The following is a 20388-nucleotide window of genomic DNA, read 5'->3' as shown; positions in this document are numbered from 1 at the left end:
ACATGCAAAAAAAAAACGGATCCATGTGTTACAGTACTACAGCTGGTTTGGGAAAGGAATCTCCTGTAGAAGTACAGGGGGACGCACCACAACGCCGAAATACCACAACGCCGAACGTACAATAACGCCGAAAACCATAACGCCGAAATGCCAAATTGACTACAACGCCGACAGCTAGAAAACTGCTGTGTACCACAACGCCGAATTACCACAACGCCGAAATACATTAACGCCGAAAAAATGTAATTGCAGGACTGTCACAAAGGTTAGGTTAGGTAAGGTTAGCACACAAATACATTCAGTTGTTTTTCATTTTGCTCCAGTGCCATCCCCCCCCCCCCCCCCCCCCCCGCAGCAACATTTTTCAGCTTTACTGTATTTCGGCGTTGTGGTACGCAGCAGTTTTCTAGCTGTCGGCGTTGCGGTCAATTTGGCATTCGGCGTTATTGTACGTTCGGCGTTGTGGTAACGACCCGAAGTACAGTCCCCGGTGGAACGTTGCAGGCATCGAGGAGGCGCACCGGTCCGGGAGGGTGGCGAGCCTGATCGGCGTGGAGGGCGGTCACTCGCTGGGCAGCAGCCTCGCCGTGCTGCGCATGTTCTACCAGCTGGGGGCGCGCTACATGACCCTCACGCACACCTGCAACACGCCTTGGTGAGTGCAGCCCCTGCCTCTCTCTCTCTCTCTCTCTCTCTCGTACTCATGGGGGCGCGCTACATGACCCTCACGCACACCTGCAACACGCCTTGGTGAGTGCAGCCCCTGCCTCTCTCTCTCTCTCTCTCTCTCTCTCGTACTCATGGGGGCGCGCTACATGACCCTCACGCACACCTGCAACACGCCTTGGTGAGTGCAGTCCCTGCCTCTCTCTCTCTCTCTCTCTCTCGTATTCATGGGGGCGCGCTACATGACCCTCACGCACACCTGCAACACGCCTTGGTGAGTGCAGCCCCTGCCTCTCTCTCTCTCTCTCTCTCGTACTCATGGGGGCGCGCTACATGACCCTCACGCACACCTGCAACACGCCTTGGTGAGTGCAGTCCCTGCCTCTCTCTCTCTCTCTCTCGTACTCATGGGGGCGCGCTACATGACCCTCACGCACACCTGCAACACGCCTTGGTGAGTGCAGCCCCTGCCTCTCTCTCTCTCTCTCTCTCTCTCGTACTCATGGGGGCGCGCTACATGACCCTCACGCACACCTGCAACACGCCTTGGTGAGTGCAGCCCCTGCCTCTCTCTCTCTCTCTCTCTCGTACTCATGGGGGCGCGCTACATGACCCTCACGCACACCTGCAACACGCCTTGGTGAGTGCAGCCCCTGCCTCTCTCTCTCTCACTCTCTCTCGTACTCATGGGGGCGCGCTACATGACCCTCACGCACACCTGCAACACGCCTTGGTGAGTGCAGCCCCTGCCTCTCTCTCTCTCTCTCTCTCTCTCTCTCGTACTCATGGGGGCGCACTACATGACCCTCACGCACACCTGCAACACGCCTTGGTGAGTGCAGCCCCTGCCTCTCTCTCTCTCTCTCTCTCTCGTACTCATGGGGGCGCGCTACATGACCCTCACGCACACCTGCAACACGCCTTGGTGAGTGCAGCCCCTGCCTCTCTCTCTCTCTCTCTCTCTCTCGTACTCATGGGGGCGCGCTACATGACCCTCACGCACACCTGCAACACGCCTTGGTGAGTGCAGCCCCTGCCTCTCTCTCTCTCTCTCTCTCGTACTCATGGGGGCGCGCTACATGACCCTCACGCACACCTGCAACACGCCTTGGTGAGTGCAGCCCCTGCCTCTCTCTCTCTCTCTCTCTCTCTCGTACTCATGGGGGCGCGCTACATGACCCTCACGCACACCTGCAACACGCCTTGGTGAGTGCAGCCCCTGCCTCTCTCTCTCTCTCTCTCTCTCGTACTCATGGGGGCGCGCTACATGACCCTCACGCACACCTGCAACACGCCTTGGTGAGTGCAGCCCCTGCCTCTCTCTCTCTCTCTCTCTCTCGTACTCATGGGGGCGCGCTACATGACCCTCACGCACACCTGCAACACGCCTTGGTGAGTGCAGCCCCTTCCTCTCTCTCTCTCTCTCTCTCTCTCGTACTCATGGGGGCGCGCTACATGACCCTCACGCACACCTGCAACACGCCTTGGTGAGTGCAGCCCCTGCCTCTCTCTCTCTCTCTCTCTCGTACTCATGGGGGCGCGCTACATGACCCTCACGCACACCTGCAACACGCCTTGGTGAGTGCAGCCCCTGCCTCTCTCTCTCTCTCTCTCTCTCGTACTCATGGGGGCGCGCTAAATGACCCTCACGCACACCTGCAACACGCCTTGGTGAATGCAGTCCCTGCCTCTCTCTCTCTCTCTCTCGTACTCATGGGGGCGCACTACATGACCCTCACGCACACCTGCAACACGCTTTTGTGAGTGCAGCCCCTGCCTCTCTCTCTCTCTCTCTCTCTCGTACTCATGGGGGCGCGCTACATGACCCTCACGCACACCTGCAACACGCCTTGGTGAGTGCAGTCCCTGCCTCTCTCTCTCTCTCTCTCGTACTCATGGGGGCGCACTACATGACCCTCACGCACACCTGCAACACGCCTTGGTGAGTGCAGACCCTGCCTCTCTCTCTCTCTCTCTCTCTCGTACTCATGGGGGCGCGCTACATGACCCTCACGCACACCTGCAACACGCCTTGGTGAGTGCAGCCCCTGCCTCTCTCTCTCTCTCTCTCTCTCGTACTCATGGGGGCGCGCTACATGACCCTCACGCACACCTGCAACACGCCTTGGTGAGTGCAGCCCCTGCCTCTCTCTCTCTCTCTCTCTCTCGTACTCATGGGGGCGCGCTACATGACCCTCACGCACACCTGCAACACGCCTTGGTGAGTGCAGCCCCTGCCTCTCTCTCTCTCTCTCTCGTACTCATGGGGGCGCGCTACATGACCCTCACGCACACCTGCAACACGCCTTGGTGAGTGCAGCCCCTGCCTCTCTCTCTCTCTCTCTCTCTCGTACTCATGGGGGCGCGCTACATGACCCTCACGCACACCTGCAACACGCCTTGGTGAGTGCAGTCCCTGCCTCTCTCTCTCTCTCTCTCGTACTCATGGGGGCGCGCTACATGACCCTCACGCACACCTGCAACACGCCTTGGTGAGTGCAGCCCTTGCCTCTCTCTCTCTCTCTCTCTCTCGTACTCATGGGGGCGCGCTACATGACCCTCACGCACACCTGCAACACGCCTTGGTGAGTGCAGCCCCTGCCTCTCTCTCTCTCTCTCTCGTACTCATGGGGGCGCGCTACATGACCCTCACGCACACCTGCAACACGCCTTGGTGAGTGCAGCCCCTGCCTCTCTCTCTCTCTCTCTCTCTCGTACTCATGGGGGCGCGCTACATGACCCTCACGCACACCTGCAACACGCCTTGGTGAGTGCAGCCCCTGCCTCTCTCTCTCTCTCTCTCTCTCGTACTCATGGGGGCGCGCTACATGACCCTCACGCACACCTGCAACACGCCTTGGTGAGTGCAGCCCCTGCCTCTCTCTCTCTCTCTCTCTCTCTCTCTCGTACTCATGGGGGCGTACTACATGACCCTCACGCACACCTGCAACACGCCTTGGTGAGTGCAGCCCCTGCCTCTCTCTCTCTCTCTCTCTCTCACGTACTCATGGGGGCGCGCTACATGACCCTCACGCACACCTGCAACACGCCTTGGTGAGTGCAGCCCCTGCCTCTCTCTCTCTCTCTCTCTCTCGTACTCATGGGGGCGCGCTACATGACCCTCACGCACACCTGCAACACGCCTTGGTGAGTGCAGCCCCTGCCTCTCTCTCTCTCTCTCTCTCTCTCGTACTCATGGGGGCGCGCTACATGACCCTCACGCACACCTGCAACACGCCTTGGTGAGTGCAGCCCCTGCCTCTCTCTCTCTCTCTCTCGTACTCATGGGGGCGCGCTACATGACCCTCACGCACACCTGCAACACGCCTTGGTGAGTGCAGCCCCTGCCTCTCTCTCTCTCTCTCTCTCGTACTCATGGGGGCGCGCTACATGACCCTCACGCACACCTGCAATACGCCTTGGTGAGTGCAGCCCTGCCTCTCTCTCTCTCTCTCTCTCTCTCTCGTACTCATGGGGGCGCGCTACATGACCCTCACGCACACCTGCAACACGCCTTGGTGAGTGCAGTCCCTGCCTCTCTCTCTCTCTCTCTCTCGTACTCATGGGGGCGCGCTACATGACCCTCACGCACACCTGCAACACGCCTTGGTGAGTGCAGCCCCTGCCTCTCTTTCTCTCTCTCTCTCTCTCTCTCTCGTACTCATGGGGGCGCGCTACATGACCCTCACGCACACCTGCAACACGCCTTGGTGAGTGCAGCCCCTGCCTCTTACTCTCTCTCTCTCTCTCTCTCGTACTCATGGGGGCGCGCTACATGACCCTCACGCACACCTGCAACACGCCTTGGTGAGTGCAGCCCCTGCCTCTCTCTCTCTCTCTCTCTCTCTCTCTCTCTCGTACTCATGGGGGCACGCTACATGACCCTCACGCACACCTGCAACACGCCTTGGTGAGTGCAGCCCCTGCCTCTCTCTCTCTCTCTCGTACTCATGGGGGCGCGCTACATGACCCTCACGCACACCTGCAACACGCCTTGGTGAGTGCAGCCCCTGCCTCTCTCTCTCTCTCTCTCTCGTACTCATGGGGGCGCGCTACATGACCCTCACGCACACCTGCAACACGCCTTGGTGAGTGCAGTCCCTGCCTCTCTCTCTCTCTCTCTCTCGTACTCATGGGGGCGCACTACATGACCCTCACGCACACCTGCAACACGCCTTGGTGAGTGCAGCCCCTGCCTCTCTCTCTCTCTCTCTCTCTCTCTCTCTCTCTCTCTCTCGTACTCATGGGGGCGCGCTACATGACCCTCACGCACACCTGCAACACGCCTTGGTGAGTGCAGCCCCTGCCTCTCTCTCTCTCTCTCTCTCTCTCGTACTCATGGGGGCGCGCTACATGACCCTCACGCACACCTGCAACTCGCCTTGGTGAGTGCAGTCCCTGCCTCTCTCTCTCTCTCTCTCTCTCTCTCGTACTCATGGGGGCGCGCTACATGACCCTCACGCACACCTGCAACACGCCTTGGTAAGTGCAGCCCCTGCCTCTCTCTCTCTCTCTCTTTCTCTCTCTCGTACTCATGGGGGCGCGCTACATGACCCTCACGCACACCTGCAACACGCCTTGGTGAGTGCAGTCCCTGCCTCTCTCTCTCTCTCTCTCTCTCGTACTCATGGGGGCGCGCTACATGACCCTCACGCACACCTGCAACACGCCTTGGTGAGTGCAGCCCCTGCCTCTCTCTCTCTCTCTCTAACTCTCTCTCGTACTCATGGGGGCGCGCTACATGACCCTCACGCACACCTGCAACACGCCTTGGTGAGTGCAGCCCCTGCCTCTCTCTCTCTCTCTCTCTCTCTCGCGTTCATGGGGGCGCGCTACATGACCCTCACGCACACCTGCAACACGCCTTGGTGAGTGCAGCCCCTGCCTCTCTCTCTCTCTCTCTCTCGTACTCATGGGGGCGCGCTACATGACCCTCACGCACACCTGCAACACGCCTTGGTGAGTGCAGTCCCTGCCTCTCTCTCTCTCTCTCTCTCTCGTACTCATGGGGGCGCGCTACATGACCCTCACGCACACCTGCAACACGCCTTTGTGAGTGCAGCCCCTGCCTCTCTCTCTCTCCCTCTCTCTCGTACTCATGGGGGCGCGCTACATGACCCTCACGCACACCTGCAACACGCCTTGGTGAGTGCAGCCCCTGCCTCTCTCTCTCTCTCTCTCTCTCTCTCGTACTCATGGGGGCGCGCTACATGACCCTCACGCACACCTGCAACACGCCTTGGTGAGTGCAGCCCCTGCCTCTCTCTCTCTCTCTCTCTCTCGTACTCATGGGGGCGCGCTACATGACCCTCACGCACACCTGCAACACGCCTTGGTGAGTGCAGCCCCTGCCTCTCTCTCTCTCTCTCTCTCTCTCTCGTACTCATGGGGGCGCGCTACATGACCCTCACGCACACCTGCAACACGCCTTGGTGAGTGCAGCCCCTGCCCTCTCTCTCTCTCTCTCTCTCGTACTCATGGGGGCGCGCTACATGACCCTCACGCACACCTGCAACACGCCTTGGTGAGTGCAGCCCCTGCCTCTCTCTCTCTCTCTCTCTCTCTCTCTCTCTCTCTCTCTCACGTACTCATGGGGGCGCGCTACATGACCCTCACGCACACCTGCAACACGCCTTGGTGAGTGCAGCCCCTGCCTCTCTCTCTCTCTCTCTCTCGTACTCATGGGGGCGCGCTACATGACCCTCACGCACACCTGCAACACGCCTTGGTGAGTGCAGCCCCTGCCTCTCTCTCTCTCTCTCTCTCTCTCGTACTCATGGGGGCGCGCTACATGACCCTCACGCACACCTGCAACACGCCTTGGTGAGTGCAGCCCCTGCCTCTCTCTCTCTCTCTCTCTCTCTCTCGTACTCATGGGGGCGCGCTACATGACCCTCACGCACACCTGCAACACGCCTTGGTGAGTGCAGCCCCTGCCTCTCTCTCTCTCTCTCTCTCTCTCTCTCGTACTCATGGGGGCGCGCTACATGACCCTCACGCACACCTGCAACACGCCTTGGTGAGTGCAGCCCCTACCTCTCTCTCTCTCTCTCTCTCTCTCGTACTCATGGGGGCGCACTACATGACCCTCACGCACACCTGCAACACGCCTTGGTGAGTGCAGTCCCTGCCTCTCTCTCTCTCTCTCTCTCGTACTCATGGGGGCGCGCTACATGACCCTCACGCACACCTGCAACACGCCTTGGTGAGTGCAGCCCCTGCCTCTCTCTCTCTCTCTCTCTCTCTCTCTCGTACTCATGGGGGCGCGCTACATGACCCTCACGCACACCTGCAACACGCCTTGGTGAGTGCAGTCCCTGCCTCTCTCTCTCTCTCTCTCTCTCGTACTCATGGGGGCGCGCTACATGACCCTCACGCACACCTGCAACACGCCTTGGTGAGTGCAGCCCCTGCCTCTCTCTCTCTCTCTCTCTCTCTCGTACTCATGGGGGCGCGCTACATGACCCTCACGCACACCTGCAACACGCCTTGGTGAGTGCAGCCCCTGCCTCTCTCTCTCTCTCTCTCTCTCTCGTACTCATGGGGGCGCGCTACATGACCCTCACGCACACCTGCCACACGCCTTGGTGAGTGCAGCCCCTGCCTCTCTCTCTCTCTCTCTCTCTCTCGTACTCATGGGGGCGCGCTACATGACCCTCACGCACACCTGCAACACGCCTTGGTGAGTGCATCCCCTGCCTCTCTCTCTCTCTCTCTCTCTCTCGTACTCATGGGGGCGCGCTACATGACCCTCACGCACACCTGCAACACGCCTTGGTGAGTGCAGCCCCTGCCTCTCTCTCTCTCTCTCTCTCTCGTACTCATGGGGGCGCGCTACATGACCCTCACGCACACCTGCAACACGCCTTGGTGAGTGCAGCCCCAACCTCTCTCTCTCTCTCTCTCTCTCTCTCGTACTCATGGGGGCGCGCTACATGACCCTCACGCACACCTGCAACACGCCTTGGTGAGTGCAGCCCCTGCCTCTCTCTCTCTCTCTCTCTCTCTCTCTCGTACTCATGGGGGCGCGCTACATGACCCTCACGCACACCTGCAACACGCCTTGTTGAGTGCAGCCCCTGCCTCTCTCTCTCTCTCTCTCTCTCTCTCGTACGCATGGGGGCGCGCTACATGACCCTCACGCACACCTGCAACACGCCTTGGTGAGTGCAGCCCTTCCTCTCTCTCTCTCTCTCTCTCTCTCGTACTCATGGCGGCGCGCTACATGACCCTCACGCACACCTGCAACACGCCTTGGTGAGTGCAGCCCCTGCCTCTTTCTCTCTCTCTCTCTCTCTCTCTCTCTCTCTCTCTCTCTCGTACTCATGGGGGCGCGCTACATGACCCTCACGCACACCTGCAACACGCCTTGGTGAGTGCAGCCCCTGCCTCTCTCTCTCTCTCTCTCTCTCTCTCTCTCTCTCGTACTCATGGGGGCGCGCTACATGACCCTCACGCACACCTGCAACACGCCTTGGTGAGTGCAGCCCCTGCCTCTCTCTCTCTCTCTCTCTCTCTCTCTCTCTCTCTCGTACAAATGGGGGCGCGCTACATGACCCTCACGCACACCTGCAACACGCCTTGGTGAGTGCACCCCCTGCCTCTCTCTCGCTATCTCTTACTCATGGGGGCGCGCTACATGACTCTCACGCACACCTGCAACACGCCTTGGTGAGTGCAGCCCCTGCCTCTCTCTCTCTCTCTCTCTCTCTCTCTCTCTCTCGTACTCATGGGGGCGCGCTAGATGACCCTCACGCACACCTGCAACACGCCTTGGTGAGTGCAGCCCCTGCCTCTCTCTCTCTCTCTCTCTCTCGTACTCATGGGGGCGCGCTACATGACCCTCACGCACACCTGCAACACGCCTTGGTGAGTGCAGCCCCTGCCTCTCTCTCTCTCTCTCTCTCTCGTACTCATGGGGGCGCGCTACATGACCCTCACGCACACCTGCAACACGCCTTGGTGAGTGCAGCCCCTGCCTCTCTCTCTCTCTCTCTCTCGTACTCATGGGGGCGCGCTACATGACCCTCACGCACACCTGCAACACGCCTTGGTGAGTGCAGCCCCTGCCTCTCTCTCTCTCTCTCTCTCTCTCGTACTCATGGGGGCGCGCTACATGACCCTCACGCACACCTGCAACACGCCTTGGTGAGTGCAGCCCCTGCCTCTCTCTCTCTCTCTCTCTCTCGTACTCATGGGGGCGCGCTACATGACCCTCACGCACACCTGCAACACGCCTTGGTGAGTGCAGCCCCTGCCTCTCTCTCTCTCTCTCTCTCTCTCTCGTACTCATGGGGGCGCGCTACATGACCCTCACGCACACCTGCAACACGCCTTGGTGAGTGCAGCCCCTGCCTCTCTCTCTCTCTCTCTCTCTCTCTCTCTCGTACTCATGGGGGCGCGCTACATGACCCTCACGCACACCTGCAACACGCCTTGGTGAGTGCAGCCCCTGCCTCTCTCTCTCTCTCTCTCTCTCTCTCTCTCGTACTCATGGGGGCGCGCTACATGACCCTCACGCACACCTGCAACACGCCTTGGTGAGTGCAGCCCCTGCCTCTCTCTCTCTCTCTCTCTCTCTCTCTCGTACTCATGGGGGCGCGCTACATGACCCTCACGCACACCTGCAACACGCCTTGGTGAGTGCAGCCCCTGCCGTTCTCTCTCTCTCTCTCTCTCTCGTACTCATGGGGGCGCGCTACATGACCCTCACGCACACCTGCAACACGCCTTGGTGAGTGCAGCCCCTGCCTCTCTCTCTCTCTCTCTCTCGTACTCATGGGGGCGCGCTACATGACCCTCACGCACACCTGCAACACGCCTTGGTGAGTGCAGCCCCTGCCTCTCTCTCTCTCTCTCTCTCGTACTCATGGGGGCGCGCTACATGACCCTCACGCACACCTGCAACACGCCTTGGTGAGTGCAGCCCCTGCCTCTCTCTCTCTCTCTCTCTCTCTCGTACTCATGGGGGCGCGCTACATGACCCTCACGCACACCTGCAACACGCCTTGGTGAGTGCAGCCCCTGCCTCTCTCTCTCTCTCTCTCTCTCTCTCTCTCGTACTCATGGGGGCGCGCTACATGACCCTCACGCACACCTGCAACATGCCTTGGTGAGTGCAGCCCCTGCCTCTCTCTCTCTCTCTCTCTCGTACTCATGGGGGCGCGCTACATGACCCTCACGCACACCTGCAACACGCCTTGGTGAGTGCAGCCCCTGCCTCTCTCTCTCTCTCTCTCTCGTACTCATGGGGGCGCGCTACATGACCCTCACGCACACCTGCAACACGCCTTGGTGAGTGCAGCCCCTGCCTCTCTCTCTCTCTCTCTCTCTCGTACTCATGGGGGCGCGCTACATGACCCTCACGCACACCTGCAACACGCCTTGGTGAGTGCAGCCCCTGCCTCTCTCTCTCTCTCTCTCTCTCGTACTCATGGGGGCGCGCTACATGACCCTCACGCACACCTGCAACACGCCTTGGTGAGTGCAGCCCCTGCCTCTCTCTCTCTCTCTCTCTCTCGTACTCATGGGGGCGCGCTACATGACCCTCACGCACACCTGCAACACGCCTTGGTGAGTGCAGCCCCTGCCTCTCTCTCTCTCTCTCTCTCTCGTACTCATGGGGGCGCGCTACATGACCCTCACGCACACCTGCAACACGCCTTGGTGAGTGCAGCCCCTGCCTCTCTCTCTCTCTCTCTCGTACTCATGGGGGCGCGCTACATGACCCTCACGCACACCTGCAACACGCCTTGGTGAGTGCAGCCCCTGCCTCTCTCTCTCTCTGCGTGGCGAGGGTTTCCCTTCGGAGAGTTTCAGGAACGTTTAAACCTGACTTTTCATATATAAACACAGTCAGTAGTACATGTCTAATGTCATTAAATTTAAAAAAAACATTTATATTGTAAAATTAAATTAAAATTAAATTAAGTAATAACCGAGAGTAAGAAACTAAAATAAATATGTGTACGTGGAGTTTACGCGTGACAAGTGTGCAAGTATATGCTGCGTCATTTCTACCTCTCCCCTGCCGTGTCCACCTCCATAGGTCTCTCCCCCCCCCCCCCCCCCATCCGTACCCAAGTCACGTACCTATTTATGCACAAAAATTATAACAGTCCTGTGGATAGACAAAGAGTGTAGAGAGGTCATGCTGTTGAATGCCGTTATAAAAAATCATTTATACTAAAAACGTTATTATTTAACATAGATATAACACTTTTTTTTTAATTAGGCTATTTATTTTTTGGAAAATGCGTATTATAATGAAAGGTAAGATTAGATGCTCCTGGTGCTTCTTGGGGGTATTTATGCTTGAACTATTGCGCTACCAAAAAAAATGTTTTTTCCTTGCAAACGAATTTCGACTCGTAGTAAAATATTCCGTTTTTATTCCCCCCACCCCTTTTTTTTATTCTTTCCCGAAAGGTAGGGTCATAAAGATATTTTTATAAACCCTCCCTCTCGAGACCCTTACGTAATTAATGAACGGCGCCAAAGCGTAAGAGAGTTGGCATTATTTTTTTTTTTAAATAGATTGGTTAACAAGTCCAACAAGTATAGCTAACCCTTTTTCATGAAGTGAGTTTTAAGAGCAAGGGTAGTTACAACGACATAGATGTCCGAACCACGCTTGACCTCCATGGTGCACTGAGCGTGTGGACCTCGCGGCAGCTGAGAGACGATGTCGACCGGCGATCGCACATCTCCCTCCTGGCCCTGGTCCTCGCCGTCTTGACAGCGACGACGACGAAGGGGGAAGACCTCGCTTCTATGCGCGTACCCGCGTATTCGTCAGCTCTGGGCTCGCGCACAGGGTCATTGCTTCCGCGGCGGTCAGCAGGGGCGCAACAACCGGGGGGGGGGGAAGCAAGGGAATTTTGCCCCCCCCCCCCCTCCCTTTGAAACCTTGAAGTGGGGGGCAAACGGGGGCAAAGAAAGTGCTGTGTAATCAATTTTTAGACAGTAAAACTGCTTAAATAGCACCATTTTCCACCTTGAAATACAAATTTTCCCGGGGGAGGACCCCCCCTCTTCAATAGGGGGGATTGATGATTCTTTATAAAAAGGTATATTGCCCCCCCCCCCCCCCTTTGGAAATTTAGTTGTTGCGCCCCTGGCGGTCAGGCCTGGGTCAGCGTCACCCCCGAGGGCTTGCTGACAAACATTTGAGAAAAAAAAAAAAAATGTTTGATATGGTAAAGGCAGTTATAAAAGTGTGTGTTTCCTAGAATAATTAGTCCGACACTTTGTCTTCTTGGTGTTGATAGCTACCACGTGCAGCTAGAATTCCGATAATGCTAATTTGTGATTGGTTGTGTACTGCCAGGGCAGACTCCTCACTGGCTGATGAACCAAGCGAGAATCTGCCGATGGACTTCGTCCAACATGGTGGCTTGTCCAGCTTCGGAAAGGTATTGAAATGTTTACTTGCTGTTTCATTACATTTAGTCATTATTTGTGCAGCCAAAATATAGTTACCTGCATTTGCAATAGTGTGTTGAACTAACAAAGACATTAAAAGTTAAAACAGAACATTATGTGTAAATACGCTCAAATAATAAATAATTATAGATACTGAAATTTAAACCTTAACACAAGCGTGATATTAGAGTAACAATGGTCTACAAACACATGCTACAAAGTTAAATTGCATTTTGGCAAAAAAAAACTATCTACTTTGTCTTCCTTACAAATGCTTTTCTTTCAGAAGTTTTGTATGTGCATAATGCATCTGATTGGACTCGATCATTTGCTTACGTTGTTATGTTGATCATATAGCACACGTATCGTTTGGGTTAGCATATCCATATCCTCCCCAACTTATATTATCTGTGCCTGTTGCTAAACAAAATAAGAGGGATCTCAGTTCCTGTGATTTAGCATTTCTACTCTTAAGACAACTTGCGTAGTGCAGTTCGTTGAAACGACATCTACTGTAAGATAAGACGTGGATTCGAATTTGTGGTTGTAAATGTACTTGCGTAGCTTTTTATAAAATTAGGATTAGATTAAATTTAACTTGAAAGTGAAACTTGATCAACCTTCCAGCATAAAATTTGAAATATACAAAACTAAAAAAAAAATTAGCTTTCCTGTCCATATGAAAATATATAAATACCCTAAGAGCGTGAGACTGAACAGGTTAAAAGTTATCCACAATTTCAAACCAACCAAACAGCTCTGAATATTGTCAAACAAATACTGCCTGCCAATGGGTAGAGAGTAGCGTGTCTGGCATTGAGTACGATGATACAGCCCCAGTCCGAAAGCAGCGCGGTCAAATACTTAATAAATCTAACATTAAACGGATTATTTGTTGTTATAACTGATGCAATTGACTCAGAGGTGCCTCAATAAAACCTCGTAGCACATTGTATGTCAAGAGTTTTCATTTCTGGGATAGTAGTCTTGATACCTCGTAACTATCAGACTAAAATATGAAAACCGAGTGAATTTGAAATCTCACATTTAAAATTTTAACGCAAGCGCATGTCTACTTTAAAACAAGTTTCAAACAAACAGTGCTTCTTCGAAACCTGAAATTCTTAGATAAGCGTTTCCACTTACGAAAGGTAGATCTTCACACTATGTGCCACTGCTTGTGGTTTTTCAGTCCTAATGCGTATCTAATTGACATTGCTACTCTCTCGTTTTACATGTTCAATCCCCTATAATTGAGCCATACCTACTTGACTCATTTGTAGCTTGGATAAGGGGGATTAGGCCTCACCATCTTGCAATTTCAAATATTTTTTTTTAATACAGCTTGGGATAAAGATTCCGTGCTAAAGGGAAAAAAAATCATTCATCATGGCATAGGACTTAGCTTTGGCGACTTGCTGAAGTCCACACTTGAGAGCTGGTGTGATTATCAGGATAGCTGTAGTCACCTGCGTGAAATAATAAGTTTTTTTTTTCTCGCGGTGCTTACAAAATAGAGCCTGATAGTGAACACGTGGTTTCAACAAGGTGTAGAGGGTCTGGGAGATGTGATTTATGCCTTGACATGCCAAAAAATTCGGATTTATAGTTCAAAATCGAAATTCTAGCAAGTGAAAGATGTAGAAAGCCCAGGATGGCGGGGGTGAGGTGTGGTGGTGGAGGGGTGGGGATTGGCCGTGGTTGTTGTTGTTGTCGTCGTCCCTGCAGCTGGTGGTGCAGGAGATGAACCGGCTGGGCATGATGGTGGACCTGTCGCACGTGTCGGCGCAGACCATGGTGGACGCCCTCGAGATGACGCGCGCACCCGTCATCTTCTCGCACTCGTCCGCGCTGGCGCTCTGCAACTCGTCGCGCAACGTGCCCGACCACGTGCTGCGCCAGCTGGTGAGTGCTGGCCCCCCTTCCCCATCCGCCCAGGTTCCCGCCGTGCGGCTCGCGCGGATCTTAGCTTGCCGGGGAACGTATTTTTTTTTTAATTTTCGGTAATTTACCTGATTTCAAATAAATGAATATATATTAACCGTTCAGTGTTAACGTCGCGACAGTGAAAACCACTTTTCACAATATATTAGTCCCTGGAGGGAGAAGGGGGCCGAAATTAGTTATAAGAATATATTCCGGCTGAATCTGTTTCTGAATGTTGCAGCAAACAGGCAAAACCGGAAAATTTCCCAAACTTCTTTACTTTCACAGGACACATAAGAATAAATTGTGCCAGATTATTTTATATACAAAAATAACCAACCATCTACTTTAAAAAATTCTTGACACTGGCTGACAGACAACGTACAGGTTAAACCGGTGGATATAGAAGCATGAAACTTTTGCACATGAGTTCCTTATACAACGTAGGTGAGCACTAAGGAAGGATTGTTGAAAGTTCATCCCCTAAGGACGTTAAATAGGGGATGAAAGTTTGAATGGAAGTTTGTAAATTTTGAAGCCAGAAATATGGAATTATGCTGTTTAGGCTTTTGTTTGTAAATAAAAGTAAGTTGTGTCAGCGTTTCTGGTTATTAATCAAAAATTAGGATCAAAAACCTTCATATTGGGCAATGGCTAGTAAAACATAAACTTGGTCTTTCTTTATCACATAATGGCTCACTTAACTTTTGAGAGTTGGTAGAACCTATCCTATCCTTTATCAAAAAATATGAATACAAAACTGTTAGTTCAAATAAATTATTGGATGACGTGTATGAGCCTAAATTATATATATATATGAAAAAAATCCTGATACATGTGTGGTTTCCTCACATAATTTCCCCACTAACATTTCTACTGAAATGACTCAAATATAAGAAAACCAAAGTGTTTCGCAGCCCAATGGTATCTTGAAATCAAAAGCCACGTTTCTGAGCTGTGTGGCGAATCGCAACACGCGACAGACACTTCAAGACACTGGATTCGCATTCCAAAGAACCTCGAGTGCTGCAGACTAGCAATACGGGCACAACGCCTTCTCATCACTCCAAACCTACTCAAGGGGAGGTTCTTGGACACGGGGGGGGGGGGGGGGGGGGGGGCCGCGTCCTTTTGTAGGATGCATCAGTGAAAGGGTTCTCCCCCGTCCGAGGCTAAGTAGCGAGCAAACCACGGGTAGTAAAAGGTCTCAACGTGTTCACGCTTGCATGCTTTACTTAGCTCTCTCCCTTACCACGCTCCGATCATGTGGAGTCGTGGCTAATGGCCTCTTAGAGCGTAAGAGACGGGAGGAGACCACGTGCCCTACAGTCTCTTCATCCGGTATCCTATTCCTGATTGGATAGCCACAACCACACCCTGAACAGTTCCGAATTTTACCGAGTTAAAAAATTAGGTTGTCAGTGAAATAAACAATATTTATTTATTTTTTTCCGGGAGCTTAGGTTAGCGTCAGCGTTATTTAAAACACTCTATAACCGTGTATATATAAATCCTTGCAATATGGTGTTTATTTTTCCACGAGCGATCGTCAAACTTCGGAGAACTTCGGAAATGTCTTGGTGTGACTCTCTTCCCTGTGAATTGTAAGCTTACGACCCAGGAAATATTTTGGTCAGCCAAGACCAAAGTTTTATAAGGAATAAAGGCTTGCCATTTTATATTTAAATTTAAAATCCAAGCTAAGCATTTAAAATTCTGTTATGACAAATATATCTTCCCAAGCTATTATACTTTGTTTAATCATTATATATTTACTAAAAAAAAAGGCCATGAGTCTGGAACCGTTAGAAGAAAATATCTACAGTATTTCGCGTAGGTAAATAATTCGGTCATAACAGTTCCACATTATTGACGTCAATAAGTGTCCAGTGCAGAGAAATGAGGTACCATAAAATGCAATAAGTAAGGCTGCAGGCCTACTATGAGCTAAGTCTGGTATTTGGGAAACCAAGATGGCGGGCCCTAATACTCCCGTGAGGGCTGCTCGACATCCTGGCTATCAGCGACTGGTGATACTCAACGTTGAACTCTCTCCAGAAGGCGCCCTAGGGACGAGGAAGAGGGGGGGAGGGAAGAAGGCTGCGAGCACTTCCGCTGCAGGATGACATACGGCACTCGACGAAGACGGTCAATATGAGCTCCACGCCCTTTCTTCACGCCCAGGAAGTTAAAGCAGCCCTTAACCAGTTGGCAACTCCGGGGGGAAAAAATCCTCAAGTGAGAGATTCTGTAGCGATGAAGGGAAAAAAACACGTTATCATTAGTAATCGTCACAGGCATTCTAATGTTTATTTTTTTTTACTCATTATCTTCCAAATGTAAAGTAAAATACAAGCACAACAAGAGAAGTTTTCGGCAGGGACCTCAAAAATAATATCTTCCTTCAAACGCGCATAGAGACAAGAGGTCATATACATGTACGTATTGTCTGGCGAGAACAGAAGCCGAAAGCAAAGAGAGTAAACGTCAATTAGTCAGGAGAGCTCTCAGGAGACAGAAGGGACAATTGAGGATGGAGAGGTTCGTGTGACAGGGGAGGAAAAAAAAAATCCAGGGGCTCCATTCGTGACCTGGGTTCTTAAAAGGACCACTGAACGCTTTGAGGGTTCTGATTTAGAGACTGCAATTTGCCTCACGGGATGAAAAAAAAAAATTTAGAATGCTTGTTAGGTTTCAACAAGGTTTAGTTGGAGTGGAAGCAGAAAAATCTCGACAGCTCGTTATATGGTAAAATACATTTCAAACAGTTGTGTTCTTTGCTACCTTTGTAATAAAACTGAGGGTGTTTCAACCCCACTTTTCAGGTATATGAACCAATAAGAATAAGCACTTACGATAAAGCGCAATAATGAAATGTAGTCTAGTCTACATCATATAGACTATTATACTATTACAAAACTGTAGTTTGACTGTTTGTTCGAGGTTGAAGCAAAAACTACTGGACCTATTTTGATGAAACCTTTTGTGTATAAACGCTTATTATTAAACCTAAAAACTAATTTATGTATATATATATATAATCTCGCTACGATGAAGGAATCCAGAGATATGACAATAAAACCACATTATTTCACAAACCAAGTGCAAACAAATATAAGGTGAGCTCCCGTTCCAAACTCACTCATATTAAAGAAGAGTCAGTTCTGAGAGCCCTTTGCACAGGATTCCACGGAGCTGTAATATGCCATAAAAAAGATTAGCATTATTTTATGAAATTTTGCCATTTCATCGACAATGTTTACGTCGTTTCCATGGCTACGGGCTTTTGCAACGACAGTGGCGCACCCTCGAGGAGGGGTTTGTATAATTAGCAGTTCGAGTGTTTTCTGCCTGTAGACTGCCGTAGCGAAGCTAGTACATATATATGTATATACAAACACACATACACACATGCTGTTTTCGTCTATGTTATAGACATTTAAAGTTTGTAATGTGAAAAATATAAAGATATTTTGAAATAAACTTCAGAAAAAAAATTTTTTTTCCTCATCGTAATAAACCGGACTGGGAATGGTCCAACTGTTTTAAAATAAAAACATGCCCAATAGTAGTTAACGCACGGCGTGAGCAGGTCCCTCGAAGCTGCAGGTACTTCAAACAAACAACGGCTATAAGGTTCAAACTACTGTTTTTTTTAATGACCGCGCAATATTAAACTGGTCTTTTGTCGTTTGCGCCGGAAGCTATTCCCTTATTTATACAAAAGGCGCGAACAGCCAAGTCGTTTTTAAAATTTACCTAACATCCACTAAAATAGGCAGTAAGACACCCAACAGTTGGAAAACGTTTATCAGTACGATGGGCTACATATTTTTCGATAGAAAAAAAAAAGTAGCTTTCGCAAGATCTATTGATCATGTTGCCGCAATACAAAACCTTCTCGGATAATTTTTTTATTAACAAAACATGTGTTGGTGACGTTAAAAAAAACATCTTAATTACGCTCAGTTTACTCAACATGTAGGATTTTTAAAATTAAAACTTCTGTTGTGTGCATTTCCCACCAGTAAAATTACAGCAAATGAAGTCAAATTGTGTGATCATGATTTATTAATGACTACATACAGAAATTTCCAAAGTTGTTAATTAACGCGAAGCGAATATCCGGTTAAAATTCTAGTGTCCGATCCTAGGATTGGCGTAGCTCAGAGAAAGAGTCAGCACCCACGGAACACGACGTAGATGCTTCTGCTGTGACACTGCAAGAGGATACCGTAGCAGTGACGGAATGAACGGGTTGGCGGAAAACGGGAATACCCTGAGAAAACTCACCGGATCACGCACGCCACGTTTTACACAAAGGGGCGTGACTCTTCCCCCCTCCTCCTTGACGCGATTGGTGAAGTTAAACATGTTCAACTAAACCGCAGCTTAACTATGCTACTCTGTAAGAAATTACTGTAGATTTACGAACTTTTCATGGGTAAACAGAAAACCATAGATCATAGACATACAAACAGCAATTGTGTGGTTTTTATATATGTCCACTACACTGTCATATAGCGCTATCCATTTTGTTTAAACTCGAGGAATATATATCACCCTGTGTTCATCCCAGGCAACGAAACTCCAGATAGTGCAGCCAGAAATATTTATAATGTTATGATATTTTAATACGCTCATAATAGCGTTTGTAATCCTGTGTATGTTCAAAGCTACAATTAGCTCATATTTATAGAATTTATAATACAAGAAGATAATTTAATGTATGTAAAAAAAAACACCTCGTAGCCCCATTGGCCCTAGTATATTACCAGCATTATTGGCAGCATGGGACAGAATAACAGTAATGAGAATATACAAAACTCATAATACGCCGTCACTCAGGAATACGATCTAGGAGGCAACAAGAGCTAAGCCGATTTGTTAACGAACCGGCGATTCAGCCAAGTTTACAGAAAATCTCGGGATGAAATTGCAGGCCGTGGAAAGACAAAAATTTGAGCAGATCTTTTTACCGCTTTTAATGTCACTCGTTTGGAACAGTTCCTGCTGTTTGTAATTCAGGAAGGAAACTCGCGAGCAAGGTGTGTTACGTTGTCAGATGTTATTTCGCTCCGTCGGGAGTCGCAGTTCCTTTCCGCGCGCGTCACGGCCCCGGGATCTAAGCGCGGGATGGACTTTGTCTTCATGAGGCGGAGGAAGCCGCCGGCTTACGTGCCCGGTCGCGAGGAGGGGGGGGGGGGGTCGTCGGGATTCCTGGACCTCGCCGAGGGAAGAATCTGTGCGCCGAGTTCCTACCTGATGTCGTCGTCCCCCCCTCGTTCCCCCTTCACCCCTTCACGTTCTGGGCGCGAGTACGTGCAGACCCTTGCCGACGCGGTAAGCCCGTCCTCACGAACCTCTCCTCCCCCCCCTCTTCCACCAGCCGCTGCCCGACTGCGACTGACTCCAAGGGCGTAATCCGCCCCGCAGCAGTCGCCAAGGGCCTTCGGGCGCACATAAACACCCCTCTCCTTGTCCCTTCGCCCCCCCCCCCCCCCCCCCCCTTCAGCAACCCGCTCTCTCGGGGCAGCGCCGTGGGATTTCCGCGGCATTACGACCTATCCCGGATAGCGCGCCGGGCGACGGAGAGTAAATTATACGTTACGTTCCCGCCTCCTTCTCTCTCTCTCTCTCTTTCTCTCTCTTTCTCGCTTTATACGGAGACAATTTGGGCGGTAACTTATAAGTTCCCGAAATTCTACCGAGATTACAGACGGAAAAAAAAAAGAATCACGGGGTTTTTGGCCGCCACGTGCGCGTCAGAATTGAAAACTTCGCGATCTGGTTGCAGGTCGACGTCAGATCGCTAACGCTGCTGCCATTCCCACTTCTCGTGTTTTCGGCAGGTAACTTGGTGGGTAAAATATGATCGCTGGATAAATTTGCTGTTCGAGGAGCTTTTTTAAAGGTCCCCGTCTAGTCAAAGGGTGTATGTGTGTGCTGGTGAGCAGGTACGATGAATGCGACGCTCAATGGTGCATTCTAAAATGGTATCGCCCCTAAGCGCAAGACTGTCAAACAAGATATTATATTTGGGAAAAATTTTCTTCGTGTAAAGCATGTATTCGTAAACATTAAAGATATGTTTTTTTTTTTAATTTGAGAGATGCGAAAATAATATTGTAACACTTTCTAACTTTACATTTTGTTCTGTTATACATTATTATAACATAGTTTGATTTTTAAAATTTTGAATTAATATTAACAAATAAATTTTGTCAGCGTAACATGTTTAAAAACTTATTTAAGCGCTAACATTCAAAATTGTTAGATGGCAGAGTTTGAAATCAATACATATTTTAACAAACATTGATGACTTAATTATATTTGACAGTGTGTTATGAACTTTTCGATAGGTTTTAAGTT

The 20388-nt window shown here is 51.1% G+C and overlaps 1 protein-coding gene across 1 annotated transcript in view; it reads left to right on the top strand.

The window, feature by feature from the left end:
* Positions 1-20388, top strand: part of LOC134534540 (dipeptidase 1-like) — a 153715-nt gene that overhangs the window by 119860 nt on the left and 13467 nt on the right. The window contains exons 8-10 of the mRNA XM_063373023.1: positions 505-655; positions 11996-12080; positions 13819-13995. Of these exons, the coding sequence (XP_063229093.1) occupies positions 505-655; positions 11996-12080; positions 13819-13995 (413 nt within the window). The remainder of the gene's footprint in view (positions 1-504; positions 656-11995; positions 12081-13818; positions 13996-20388) is intronic.

Source organism: Bacillus rossius, chromosome 7, assembly GCF_032445375.1.
Source record: "Bacillus rossius redtenbacheri isolate Brsri chromosome 7, Brsri_v3, whole genome shotgun sequence".
Taxonomy (NCBI): Eukaryota; Metazoa; Arthropoda; class Insecta; order Phasmatodea; family Bacillidae; genus Bacillus; species Bacillus rossius.
This window is presented reverse-complemented; position numbering and strand designations above follow the sequence as displayed.